The sequence below is a fragment of the Dermacentor silvarum genome, chromosome 3, assembly GCF_013339745.2.
Source record: "Dermacentor silvarum isolate Dsil-2018 chromosome 3, BIME_Dsil_1.4, whole genome shotgun sequence".
Classification (NCBI taxonomy): Eukaryota; Metazoa; Arthropoda; class Arachnida; order Ixodida; family Ixodidae; genus Dermacentor; species Dermacentor silvarum.
In genome coordinates, this window is record NC_051156.1 from 137180915 (window position 1) to 137196096 (window position 15182).

Below are 15182 nucleotides of genomic sequence, written 5' to 3' on the forward strand. Positions count from 1 at the left end.
AGGTAGGAAGGTTAACCAGTTCCAAGGTCACCTAGGAAATATCAGCACCAACTTGCCCAAGAAGAAGTTCTTTTGGAATTAACCAGTTCAGCACAACCGGTTTGCTATCCTACACATGGGAGCGGGATGAGGGGGAATGAAAGATGGGGAGGAGAGAAAGAGAGCACATATCACAGCAGGAAGATTTATGCTACATCGTTGGGGCTGCGATGTTCGGTGAGTAGCTGAAAGCGCGCATTGAGAGCTCGCCCGCGCGAACTGCCCGGTTAATGTCATGAAAATTTGGTCTATGAACGTGTTGACGCTATAGATACTGGCAGGTTTACCAGAACGGAAAGGGAACGTACGGTAAGAAGCACATTCAAAAAGGCATGGCATATGCTCATTGTGTTAGCACCAAACAATGAATGTACTGGATTAACAAAAAGAAGCACCGGGAAATTCCTCCCTGAGAAGACCGACAAACCTACAGTGCGACGCAACTTGAGAAATAACGATATTAAAACGTCCCAGAATTCAGAAGAACAAAAAAATGATTGAATCGTTGCGATGGCACATCACGAGTCGCCGTAGAGCGTCGAAGTACTGTATAGTTATAACGAAGTTATTTTTGTGCAGCTTTGATAGCGCCCAAGCAACAATGGTTGCTTGTGTACTGTCAAACGTTCATATGCTGCGGCATGAAGCTCAAGGCACGGTGCGAAAACGCGCTCGCAGCGAAAGCGAAACATTGTGCGCGGACATGCATGCAGACGCGCAGTCGGTCGTTCCGAACCGTGCGATCGCTGCATTGAGGCTTCATTAATTCATTGAGGCTCCATTTGGTTATAGACAGCACACAGAACATATTTCACATAGTCTGTTATCAGCGATTGCCTACCTTTCACGCAAGAAGCCGGGGTACTCTATCGCGGCGATCGCGCGCAATGGGCGTTCACTGCAGTACGTATTCGTACTACAGTGAACTATTCTGCGCTTTCTGTTTGCCCAAGATTATCATTTTGACAGTAAGAAACTTCCCTCGTTTGGAGAGTACATACAGAAATGTTCAGAAGGGCTTCCACATGGTGTTTTTACTGAGCGCCGACAGCCAAACCTATTATAGGAGCGCGTCGCGATTACCCCTCATACTACGCAAGCGAGGCGCTTCCGACAGATGGCGACTCCGCAAGTCATCGCCCTCAATAGCTGAGACGACAGAGACCAAGGTGGTACAGCGAAATTGCGAAATTTGCAGGCCTATATACAGGGTGTTTTAGCGAATACTTTCAAAATTTTTTGAAGGTTGCCTGTGGCAGAAAGCCCCATTGTAGTTAATTAGTTGGTCAACTCGAAGAGGCGGACATTACTTGCACACAAAATTGAAATGCATAATCGACTAAATATTTAAAAAATCAATAATTAAGTTTTAACTAATTACCTGATGGCCCATATTGCAATTTACAAATTGTAGCCGTGGAGTTCGCAAGGCGGAGAATTCATTCCACTTGGAATGAATTCTCGGGATGACACGACTTTCGAGATAATTCCCGAACTTTGCGGAGCAATGCATTGAAGTTCTAGTTACTGTTGTGCTTCAATGCATAAAGCGACGTTTTGGTAAGAAAGTAACTGGAATGCCAATGCATTTCTCCGCAAAGTTCGGGAATTATTATCTCGAAAATAGTGTCATCCCGAGAATTCGTTCCAAGTGGATCCGGATCGTCTTGAGAACTCCACGGCTACAATTTGTAAATTGCAATATGGGCCATCAGGTAATTAGTTAAAAACTTAATTAATGAATGCTTGTTAATTAGTCATTTATGCATTTCAGTTTCTTGTGCAAGTAATGTCCGCCTCTTCAAGTAGACCAGCTCATGAACTAGAATTGTCCTATCTGCTGCAGGCAACCTTTAAGAATTTTTGAAAGTGTTCGCTGAAACACCCTGTATATGTGGAGTGAACGCCATGCAGGCGTGATCGGAGATCGCTGGAAGAGGTCAACGTCCCACAGTGGAGGTAAAGCGATGATTGTTACAATTATGGTGGTGGTGGTGGTGGTGGTGGTGTTGGTTATGATGATGATGATGATGATGATGAGTTGAGAATGTGAACACCCGAGTACAGTTTCAGATGTCCACCATGAGAGAGTTGGTTACGATGTAACATGGCGCTCTTTTGCATATAAGGTATAAAAAAAAAGGGAAAACAGGAGCTGTTGCGCGACCCAACTCGCGGATAGATTTAAGGCAAGAGAGGGAAGGCTTTGTGAGTGAGAGAACTGCAGATGTGTCGGATCCCTGATGCTGGTTAATACCCTCCGCCCTTTGCGGATACTTAACACTAACATGCAGTGGCTTGTCTGTTGCTCATTGATTTCATCACGAGAGCCACGGCCACATTTTCCATATCCTATAGACAAGCAAACTGCGCGCGTACACTCCAACTGAAAAAAAAAAAAAAAATGACTACGCCGCCATTAGGTTGGCAAACTGCCTTACGGAAAAACTGGCTTTACAGTTATGAAAACCATTACAGAGTCCATGCCGTAGAAGCCTACAAGAACTGTCGAGTCCTGCTCCGTCCGCCTCGCGCTGCTCGTCCTAATTCTCCCGTGCTATACATGCACAGACGGGAACTGCTTGCGAGGGAGACGCGGCCTCCCTTCCCTGCTTCAAGTCTTTGGCCACCGTGCCAGATTTCGCCGTTACTATACAGGAACTTCAGCAACTCTATTACGCGAGTCATTAATCAAAAGTTTTCTCTATAGCTCCTTCGTCCTCTGACTATAGGGCCATTCGCGGCGCGCGCGTCGAAGCGCGAAGGTCAGGATAGGACGAAAACAAGAACTAAAAAGGAAACTAAAAAAAGTATGATATAAGGAAGTAGATAAAAGAACAAACCGGGGCAGCAACAGCAGCAGCACGTTCCGGTTGGCGCAATTAAAACGCGCCGTCTATCGTTACGCAACCGCACGCGTTGCACGCCACGCTGCGCCACCTGTACGCACGAATTGACGCTCCTGACGCAAGACTCCGTGGAAGTGACGGGTTGTGGAAGGGGGAGTCGTAGGCGAACGGGCACTGCGTGGTAAAGTGATGGTTGTCCCGTTGACAGAAGAGACACGCATGAAGAGCGTGTTGCGATGCTAAACGCGCAGTGGCACCTGCTACAGCTTGGGAAACCAAGTTCCCACACAAGTGGTGTCATGTAGTGGGTGTCGGTGACGGAGAAGCTAGCCAAAGAAAGAGAGAGAAAGACAGAAAGAAAAATATATAGCTAGGTAACACGGCACTTCAATCATCTCGGTTACGGCACCAGCGTCTTCCATCCGAGACAAGGCGTGCAGCGAAGGAAGGCTAACATGCCGCAGTGGTGACCGCTTCGAGCTTCGAATGGGGACCAGTTTTCCTCGAACGCCGTAGACGTTGAGAACACCTGTCACTGCTGCTGCTACTTGTATTCACGTCGATTAAAGTACCCGCCTTTCCGCATCTTTTTATCTCGTATTCGCATTAGATTTTCCAAGAACTCGAAACTAGGCAGCAGGACTTTATTATTATTTTTTTTTAAATTCAAACAGGCGAAAAGTAGGGGGTCCACAACCTTCCAAAGCAACTTGCCGGGTCACAGAGAAGACTTCAAGTAGCAAACTCAGCAAATGTCGTTCTAAAGTCCAGGAAAGGCTAACATTAACTTCGGCTCTATTATTAAATTACGCTCTTACAACCGCAGAACTACCACTCTTAACGTGAGAGAGGGCTTGCATGGTAAATCAGGAGGAGGAACCCGAACACAAAACACGGGTGCCGACGTCACCGTGAAGTCCCTGCATCGTGACGTCATGAATTTTGACAGCGTCTACCGCTGATCATAGAGTTTCACACTATAAAACCTAGAGAGAAATGTGGCGCTGCTGCGCTACAGCCACTGTAGCTGCGCCGTGGTATGCAAGGGAATGCCGGTATCTTGTGGATTCGGATTGGCATCGTTCTTGGAGAGCCCGAACGCCTTGAAGACGCGCCCGGCTAGCACCGTTCCGTCTGTCACAATGATTCATTTCCTGCTAAAACAGCACGTAAAAAACTGCCTTAGCTTTATTATTACACAAAAACATGTTTTGTTTAATTTCGAGGACATACTATTGGATGCACAATTCTATGAAACGTAAAACGTATCAGCTTGCCGCTAAAGTTGGAGGGCAGACGACAAGATTCTCGCTCGCTTTGGAACAACTTCTCGTCTGTTCTTACTTTTCTTCGCTTGATGCTGCATTGTAGGTGAGTAAACTTTATTGAGAGATTTAATATGGATGAATGAAAGCCTTTTATGTAGATTTTTATTTTAAGAACACGTTATTTGTGTAGCCATATCCACGTTTTAGACGAAGCCTCGTACAACACCAGCCAACACAAGCCTCGCAGACACATATCCCGTCATTCCCATGACGGCACGGCAGCCCTTTAAGAAACTCGCATAGACGGTGGCGCCAGTTTACCCTCTAGGTGTTATAGTGAGAAACTCTATGCCGCTGATAGCTCACCGATAAAGTAGGACCACAGCGTTTTCTGGAGGAACTACAGACGCAACCTAGCACGCTTCGAGAACTTTCCGCGCAAGAACAGCGTAGATATACAAGCAGGTACACTGAAGTCCGCGACGTCATAATGACCTACTGGCGCTCAGACTTCAGCGCTAAATTAAAAATATAAAAAATGAAAAAAAAAAGGCCGGAGGGGGGGGGGGGGGAGAAGCCGACATTCATTTCCTCTACCACTACAATCAACGCATTTTCGCAAAATAAATAAAGATAGAGCTTTAAAAAAGTACTTTACAATTTTATACTGATTTATAGTGTGCTTTCTTCAAGCTCGTCATTCTCGCGGTACACGGAACCCAGGTCTGCAACCCACCAGCAAACGCAAAGTGTGCGGTTACTGGTCATTTGTGCGAACAACACGTGCACGCGAAAAAAAAAAAAAAAACTGCCAGAGAACTCGGAGGATTCGCTTAAAACGCGCGCATGACCGTCGAGTTTGCCGCACACACCGTCGAGGCACAGCCCTCGGTGTCACGCAGCCCGTCCCGCCACGAAGACAGGAAGACGGCATTTTTTTTTTTTCTCCGTCTATCATATTTGCAAACGACGCACTGTCTCTCCCGGCGACTGTCTCGAGAGAATGCCAAGGCAATGCTAGAAACACTCACAAGCACATACATACACACACACAGAACAAACAAACTGAAAATTAGAACACAAAAAGCGTCTAGGCGTCGTCTGCACAGTAGGTCTTTTCGCAATCGCACCACGCTGTGGCGGCGTCGTTAACGAGGTACGATTTCGAAACGGTGCGGAATCCCTGTAGCGCAAAGCAGCAAAGCTTGAGATCAGCAACCCCCCCCCCCCCCCCCTCCTTTCTTTCTTTTTCTGTCGGCTGTCTACAGTCTTCTCATAACGCAGACGGCGCAGAAAGTGATCAGCGGAAAAAAAAAAAAGAAAAAAAGTGACAGAGGGAAATAATTCAGCCTTAAAAAACCGTCGGACACTCGCATTGCGAAAAGACAAACCCTCGCGTCGGTCGTCATCCGTAGCGCGTCCACAGCGCGCCTTCCACGTCATAAACAATCATAAAACGCGCGCTGCCAAAGTCCTCGGCAGACTCAACGAAAACAAACAGGAAACCCAGAGGGCGCGGGGGAACGGGACGATTTTAAAACCCCCGAGCGACAAGACAAGGGACAGACGAAACCGTGGCTCTCCCTGGTTTCTTCCTTCCTCTTTCTTTATTTCTAAGAAGACGTAGCCGCCTTTACCCCAGCCGTCTCGATCGTCAGTCAACAATCCATCCATCAGGCCTAAGAACCGAGTGACACGCCCCGGCTAAACAAACGTGTAAAAGAAAAAGAAAAAAAAAAAAGAAAGGAAGAAAGGAAAAAAATAAAAAAAAGGCCTAGAAGGTTGGGAGGACAAGAGGGGTTGTAACGAAGAAGTACGGGGATGCGAGCCGTCTGCAAGCTTGCGGTTGCACAAGCCGTCGCCAATACCGAGGAGCTTCCTCTGCCGTGAGCATTCGGTCGGACGCCGTGCTGAGTACAGAAACCCGTTCAGCCTCCGCTGCTGTTTACACAGGGCAGCCGGAACGCGAATGGATGAAGAGCAAATAATGACTCTGTCGAACCCTCGGCAAACGAACACGCCTGCGCCTTTCATTTTGGCCAGTTCCCATGGAATAGGAATAGGGTACCTACCCCACTACCTTAGCTGTCTCGCTCAAGCCTGATGACGCCTGGGGTCACATTATGGAACGTACCATTTCATTTTCCCATCGCTTTTATCGTCTGTCGCGTCGACTCACCAACATGCCAGCGACGACGCGCGGCGCAGCGCCGCAGACAGAAAAGATAAAAGTTAAATGTGTGGATCGCTACAAAATACGACACCTGAACTATATTGTCGGGTAGAAACAGGACCCATCAGTGCTTGGTGTTTCTTGGCGCCCCTTGATATGAAAATACTACCTCCGAACATGTTTTATAGAAAAATTAACTAGACGGAAATCTGGCGCAATAGGGTATATAAGGGAGCTGCAATGGCAAATCAGTTCTGCAAAATCCGGCAAGGTGGAGAAAGGTTCATGAAAGGGAAAAATTCATGAATGAGCCATCCCACTCTGTGAAGGTGGATGACCAGCGAAGCTGTTTAGCACGTAGGCGCGTTGCTACTCGTGAGTCCAGATTATACGCGGCCTCCCCATTACGACGACAGAAGAGAAGTGAAATTCAAAACGGAGAACAGCAACTTCTCTGGTTTTTTTTTTTATATATACATTCGCGTGGACGACGGGACCACCACCCCGAAGAGCCGGAGGAAACTATAGACACGCGTGACGTTTCGACGGCACCGCCACCACGGGAGAGCGGAAGGAAAGGAAACTAGATACGCAAGCGCTTGGAACGCCGACAAAGAGAGGGCGGTGCTAACGCAGACATGGCCGACACGGATCGCACAGCGGCAAGTCTTTGAGAAACCTTTATCTACCTGGGAGTCTACTGATCTTGAAAACGGTGCTTATTGATAACTAATCTACTCAAAATGCATATCCGAGGGACGCCGACAAGCCAGCTGCGGAAAAAGATGACGAAAAACGCGCGAGCAGTGGCACGAGCGCGTTCACGCCGACGAGTCAGCTGTGGAGGAAGACGACGACGAACGCGCGAGCAGTGGCACGAGCGCGTTCGCACGGGACTTGAGTTCTTGCTTATGCACACGAAATATCCACAGAACCCTAGCCATAAACAGCTTCGCTGTAAAATTGTCATCCACCCGAATGTAGCACGAAGCTACAATGGGTGGATTCTCAGAAAGAGAGCTTCGCAGTTGAGGGAGAATTCGTCTTGGTTCGCAAAAATCCCGGAACTCAGTCTAAAAATGTGGGCCGTTCCCGAGGGGATATATGTGCCACTGAGTATGCGCCGGCCGTTCTTCAATGAGTCTCTCTGTTGCCAACTTTGGCCATTGGCCCTGGGTATGCGCGAACTTAGCGGTGGCACCACTAGATGGCGCAGCTAGTGAAATGAGCCCGGCTGCAGTAGACGCGCCTCAAACATGACGCTTTTATATCGGCTATTCGCATACTTGGGATATAGTCATTGTTAGATGAGTTCTGCCCGATTTTTTTTTCTTTTTTCATCTCCCAATTACGACCAGCCGACGCTAGTGATACTGGGACTATACCGCTTTGACCATTAGCGAAGCACGCGAAGGAACTGGAATCGAATCGTTACATTACAGCGCGGCCCTGGCGCGTTCGGCGCACGACATTGACCGATATAAATACGCGCCTGTACACGCATGCGTTTGACTTTTGAATTATACGACGCGCGTTTCGCAAACAGAGCGGTTCACCGCGTTTTGCGACGGAAGGAAGGGAACATGGCGCCTCTCGATATGCAAATACTGAAACGCAACGGACGGACGGGCGGGCGGCGAAAAAGCTAGTCGCGCGCGACGCGTCATTCGATTTCTGTCAAAACCGACACACTCTCGCGCGCGCAAGAAAGGAAGCAGCGAAACCGCGCGAACACCGTATAGGGGGTGACGAAAGTGGCACATATACACGGGAGCCACGACATAGAAGAGGAATCATTTCCGCTGCATGCGCGAGCCGCAGGCGTGTGGCGGGGAAGCCGACTCCCCGGCCCCTTGTCTGAGTCACCGTTGTATTCGAAGCATTCCACGAGAGATATATAAGGTCACGACGGGAGCCCGTAGCTTCGGCGCGCCGCTTGGTCACGCTTATCTGGCCTCGAAAGAGTCACTGCCTCGCTGATCTGATGGAGGACAAAGACACGCGCGATTATGAGCCAGCCTCGGGTGCGCGTTGTTGGTTCGTCATCCGGGCGTTCCCTTCGTTGTCGCCACACGGGTTGCAAGGAGGCCAACGTCCGGTTGACGAACCGGTCAGAAGCAACAGTACTGCGGTCGAACCCGGATATATCGGACCCACATATAACTAATTATTATGTATAACGAACAGCAGTAAAATCCCCTTGAAAAGTTTTGTATGAAATTTTAATTTTATACATCGAATTATCTATATATCGAACTTTTTTGTGATCCCCTTCAGATTCGATATATCCGGGTCCGACTGTATGTCCTCCAGATATACTCCGTTACATGATATTGCCCATTGCCTTTTCAATCCTTTTCAAGATCAACACGGAAGCAATTGCTTAAAGTATTCCTCCCGGATACGACGTCAGACGTATGCGAAACAGTATACGGATGTGGTTTAGTCACATTCTTGTTAGCTTTCAGAAAAATTGACACCAATTTGGTGTATAGACCATTGTGTCATTGCAGACGACGAAAAGCGCGCGCGTAGTGCGTTTTGAATACCGTGAGATGATAGAAAAATCTCGGACGTAACATCAACATATATCAGCCCACCACGTAATGTTACATGTTCATATCTGTGTATATAGGCAAAGACAGAATAGATGCCTCGTGGTTGGTGGGACTGGTACCTTTATACACAATTGTGCATGCAGTGCGTTGACGTAGGGCCAGCACAGTGAGAGCCACGCGTCAGTGAGTTCCCTTAATTAAACAGTGGACTGCACTACACATGAAGATGACGCTTTCGGAATCTAACCGTGGTACTTGAAGAAAAAGAGAAAGGTTTATCACCTCCTGCAGGACCTAAATAAAGTTTTTCCAGTCCAGTTTATCACCTTTGTAACACACCAGTCGGTAAGAAAAACCGCTTTGCCGTGCGATTACGTCCCTCGAGCTGTCGATGGGTCTCAGGGGTATGTAGGGCCTGTGCGTAATTTAAAGATTCCTTTCGCTCGATTCAATTCCTTTATTCTCGTTCATCGCTCACGATTTATCATGATGATAACGTATATAGGTGAAGCATCACTCGGACCAATGCTAACTCACCAGTGCGAGGAAAGGAAAAGAACTGGAGTGGAATCGACACATTAGCCCGCCCTAGAATTGAGCGATAAATGACGTGTCATAAACTATACGTCAGAGAGGGAAACATATGCCAGCCCCTTGGGCGTTTATTATTTTTTTCTCTCTCTCTCACTTCACCAGACGTCCTTAGTGCGCGCTGCAGTTGAACTATGAACTCTCTACTGTCTCATTAAATATCACTCGTGCGGGGCATCGATAATTGGAATGGGGCCAGGTAAGCACGAGTAACGGATCATAATGCGAAATGTAGCAGATGGAATGAGTTGAAGCACATCTAGAAAGCCAACGAATAAGTTACTGACTTTTTCAAGCATCGACCGAATTACTGCCTTCGTTTCCGCAGGATGAGAAACCGAGGAAGAACGGGGATATAAACCCACTGGCGCGAAACAGGTTTCCGCGCGATAAAGTGCAACGTCCTTCAATCAAATTTCTATATCGTCGAGGAGAATGAAGCCCAATTACAATATGGAACGTCTACTGCAATGTAAACAGAAAAGCGTTTGACTGTTCTGTTTCACTTGGGCGGCCTGACGAAACAGGTATTACGCGCTAACAAGCCCAGTGCTATGTTTATGCAAACTTTTTTTTTCCTGACGTGATTATAGGCGAAGTACACGCGATTTGATTGCCACTTTCGATTTCGCGTCGCCGAAGCCAATTTTTTGCGTACGATAACATTGGATCAAAAATAACGGCTCTCAGAGGACACGACCGCGACGCTGTAAACACCATAGCAAAACACGAATACTCGAAACGTGAGATCACATGTCACGACACGACCCCTTTGCTCGGCCCGCCGAGAGTGTTCGAGAGGCGCACCGCTTGCCAAACGTTGTTGGACGTAAGGGGTTTTAGTTGGACGAACAAGAGGCTGCTATCAAGGACGTTGAGCTCGCTGTGTGCTATACGCGTATGAGGACCGTTCTTTACAAAGACGCTACAGAAAGAGAGAGAGGAAAAAAAAAGAGATTCGAGCTATATTCGCATAAATTACCCTTCTACAACACAAAAAAGCAATGAAAAAGAAAACACACAACTCTTGCCGTGAGAATAAGTTTGGTATTTAAGAAAATGTGCAAAAATGAAAGACGGGTGGTAGTGGCGACGCCGCCGTGAAGTTTACGCACTAGCCAGCCATATGACGTCATGGAATTTGACAGCTTTCGCTCAGGTCTAGTTATGTTTTTGTCGGCAACGATCGACTGCACGGTAGTACTGTAAATGAGCCAAAGATTGAACACGGCAAGTGTAGGGAAATTTTATTACGCAACAACGGCCAAAATCCGAAAAAAAGAACGCTGAAATTAGTGACGTCACACTGACGCACCGACGCAGGGTTTCCGGTGCGAAATTAGAGAAATGAAAGTTGTCCTTCATTTTCTCTTCTGAGTAATTAGCCACCTACCGCGAAATTGACGAGTGCACTGTCCCTCTAAACTGATTTAATGTATGTATTTATAGCGTCGCAACACTAAGTTCAGCTACGTTATAGTAAAGCCCGTTTCCAGAGTGCCGAAAAGTTCATCCTTGCCGCGAGCGGAGGTTTTCGCTAGTACACTAGTTTTCGTATACGCCAGAAAACTACAAAACGCCACCCTCGATTTTCTCGCACCAGCTTCTCGTGACGTCATATATTTTTGACAGCGTCATGCTTGGGTTTTTTCGCCAAAGAATTAGAGGTTACATTGCCCAAAAGGCTCGACATAGGAAGTCTCCGGGAAACATTTCTGCCGCCAGAACGGGCCCAAATACGAGAAATTACTTTGAAATTCGTGGCGCCACACTGAAGTACAAAAGATGCGGTTTCGGAGCGAAATTTAGCAAAGGGGAATTTTCGGCCTTCATTTTCTGATCTAGTAACTAGCATTTTTGCACCAAGGGAATGGAAGCTTGGTTCCGAATGATTATATGAACCGCTCTAATCTGATTAAGCGCAACTCTTCAGTGTCCCTTTAACGAATGCTTCAGACCAGTTTCAAAGCTTCTGGAAGCTACCCGTTGAATCCGTTTGATCATTTAGTAAATATGATCGAACGCACAGGATACATTTGATAATAATTTAGACGCTGAAGCGTGTTCCGCATTATGTTTCTTGCGACTTCCTGACAAAATGGAAGAAATGACGCCAGCGCGCATGTCTCATCCTTTTGTTTGATACTTCATTCGTTTTTGCTAATGATGGCAAACCAAAATGGTCAAAATCTTTTCACAGCGCTGAATACATATATGCCGGTGGGCGAAAGTGTTTGGTTTTACGAATTCTGAAAGCTTCCCGAACGCAGCATAGCTACAACAACGTTCGCCGAATTCTTCGCAGGCTGTCAGGAATCCAGAAACCCACTTCGCCTTTTTTTTTTTTTTTTTTGACTTGGACGTTCTCAATCCTATAACTGCTCGAGTCACATAAGCATTGTACTACATCTGAAATGCCAGACTACGCACAGAAGAACCTAATACTGCTGAGAAAAGCTGTAAAACGCGGCTCAGTGCCTTTGGAACCACCGGTGTCGGTTTTATCGCTGTAACTGTACAGATGTGCAGCCGCCCTCAGAATATTTCGCAACACGGAAAATGCGAGAATAAATTTTTCTCGCTACTTCACCACAGAGTGTGAAATGTATGTCAGGAATGTGATGATAGTACGGAAAAGTATGAACTCTATACCATTCGGTTGAAGGACCTGTGCCTATAGGCTGTGATGAAATTTAGATTTTACTAGCATCTCGTGTTCCGAAAACTTTTGAGGGAGAGTGTACACTCGTCAAGGGAAAAGAAAACGTCAGACGAAAGGAGGAGTCGTGAGTACACAAATGTCGCATCGAGGAACTTGGCGGCTCCAATCAAGTGAGTGATTGTGTTTTATCATCTTGAACAAAATGTGACAAGAACTTCAAAGAAAACAATCGTTTGAAAGGCGATGATTATCGACTGGAACAGTTTGCAGAAGGCGGGAGCGCAGGAAGAACAACGCAGCGGGGACGCGATTATAATTCTGATAGGGTTTTTAAGTTAATTGAATAAGAAACTACACACGTACACAATGCAGACGTCAGGAAGGGCGCCGTGGCAGAGAGGCTTCGGATTAATATTGATCAGCTGCATTTCTTTAAAGCGCTCGGGATCATGAAATAGTTTCGTTCCGCCACATCGAAATGTGTGGTCGCGATTCCTGACTCTTGGCTGCTGTGGCGCTTTTGCCTGGGCAACAGCAGAAAGCCACAGCCGCTTTCGAGACACCGGAGTGAGTGTCTGTTTTGGGCCACTTGCGCACTCCAGAGTGAGATCGCTACATTGTGGCGTCGTTACACCAACCTGCGTAATTAACCGAGCCCTAAGGAATTTTTCCCACAGCATTCATACATTTAAGAGATCTACACTTTTGTTGTTGTTGTTTTCTCTTTTCAACCAATACACTTTTATTTAGCCAGTTTGGCATCTGTTCAACACGATTTCCTAACCACTGTATAATTTGTAACTGCTACGCATTCGCCAGATTTTGTTACACGGACTGTTCACGCAACACTATGTGATATATGGAGAGCGTTTCCACAACTCAGTTTGAGCATTGTGGTTCCAACTGCATAATTCTGATGCATATTGTACTGTGTTTGGTTACGAATAATAAAACTGTTCCGTATTTTCTGGTGCCAGCTGGCAATGTTGCTTGCTTGATTCATCTCCCTGTGCTTTGGTACTCGGAGGTCAACCCTCACTACGCTACTACAATAATCGTCAGAAAAGCTGCATCGCACGTCCAAAGATCTGATTAGCATTTCCAGGCTGGCATCAACATGTACGCTGAAACGGGCCCCAATCGTGCTTTTACGTTGCCATTCGATATATTACAGCGGTGTGCGTTAATGTACGTGCTCTTTCGATCACAGCCTGATCAGCATCAAATTTCTTGACCGCAATTGGCTTTCTTTCGCAGCTAGCGCAATTGAAGGAGTTAACCGCGCGCGATCAAGAAATTCGATCCCGATCAAGCTCGATCGCATCCTGTGACATCCAAGCCTGCATCTCAAGTTTGAAATCGGCATTGCCTTCCAGTTCAACAATGCGGATAAATTATTCGCATTTTTGCAACCACTCCATGCTCGACGAACCGCTGTACACTTGTCTATAACGATCAGTTTCTTCAGCCCAGGGATTGAGACTGTACACCCGATCACTGTTAGTGACCAATTATATATATATATATATATATATATATATATATATATATATATATATATATATATATATATATAGCTGACGCTGCGGCAACATTGCCGTTCGGTTTGCCAGTTTTCCCGAGCAAATGATCAATGCTGTCACAAAATATTGTCTTATCTCATTGAGCGAACGGGGTCGTCAAAGTGACCCGCGCTATTTTGCACACGGCCACAATACTTGCACAGGACACCCGCCTTTACGCAGTTATTTACAACGCTATGTTTTGTAGTGAATTGCTGAAAAAGGTCGGAAACCTGCTGATAATTAATGCCAGTAATTCATTGCGCGCCGCCCGACTAGCACAAACAATGCCATTTTCAATGCCCTCTGGTCAAAACAGCTCGGTCGATCATTATCGACTGATAAAAGGTTTTTTGACACAGGGCTTTACACTATACTGAAAAGTTGTACAGCTTTCCGACAAATGAGCGAACAAGCCCCGACACGACAGGCGCATCTTTTGTCATCGCCGAACATGCAAACAAGTCCAACACGTACTTTATCCGTCAGCTGCAACTAGTACTTTGGCACGATTTCTTTACTACATGTATACGGTTTCAAGTTCCGTAGGCTGTTAAAAAGCAGAAGATAAACCGATCGCTTCTGTCACCGCTAAAAAGCAATTCGGTCGCCGTAAATCATTTGGACACGAACAAGGGCGATGATGTGGACGACAAGCTATTCCAGTGAGCCGTAGCACTGAACAAGGTCGCTCGGCGGCCTTGGCAGTGCGCTCAAAACGACAGGGCCAGCACTCTTGCCAAGCCCCAAACTGTTGTCCAGGCCCGAGCTCTCCGGGCACCCGTCACGTATGCAACACCTCAAAGGAGCACGGAAGAGAGCGCGCGCGCGTGCGTGCTCTCGCGCCAGACATTGCACGCTCGTCTAGAAACCAGTGTGTCCACAGGCCAACGCACCCGCCCCGCTGCCCCGGCGTGGGCCAGTCAAGCAAAGGATAAAGAAGAAACCGTAAAACGGCCGGCTGCTCACCCAGATCCTCCATCGCGGATCGTTCCGAGGTGTCGTCGGCGTAGGAGTTGGGGCCGCGCGCGAGACGTGCGCCGAAGGCCGGGGTTGAACACCGCAAAAATAGAAGCAGTCGGAGTGTTGTTCCAAAAACTACCTTGGCACAGCGTCACGCACACACATGCAGGCAAGACAACCACTGGGCAGGAGAAGCACGCCGAGAGCGAGGGCAGGCGGCGAAGAGACGCGGCCGGTGGCGAAGTGCTTGGTGGTTGTAAAGGAGCCGTAGTAGTTGTAGTACACCACCGCGTCGATGCTAGCTTAGCTGCCTTTTGCTTGTTCCGGGCACGACGCCTTTTTTCTTGCAGCCTCCTACCGCCTGCCGGCTGACACTTGCACACGGGAAAGCGTCGTCGAAGAGGGAGCTGCTACACTGCTACACCGCACAAGCGAAAGTGGCGCACGGAGGGGTTCTGTACGGACACAAGCGAGCGAGCAGGGGCACGGGACGAACAGGCGCCGGCCCAGTGTTGTG

At 47.4% G+C, this 15182-nt stretch overlaps 1 protein-coding gene across 1 annotated transcript in view; it reads right to left on the reverse strand.

Annotated features, from left to right (window-relative positions):
* LOC119445820 (paxillin) overlaps positions 1-15182 on the reverse strand; it is a 76680-nt gene extending 61498 nt beyond the window's left edge. The window contains exon 1 of the mRNA XM_037710115.2: positions 14672-15182. Coding sequence (XP_037566043.1) covers positions 14672-14684 — 13 coding nt within the window. The 5' untranslated portion in view covers positions 14685-15182. The remainder of the gene's footprint in view (positions 1-14671) is intronic.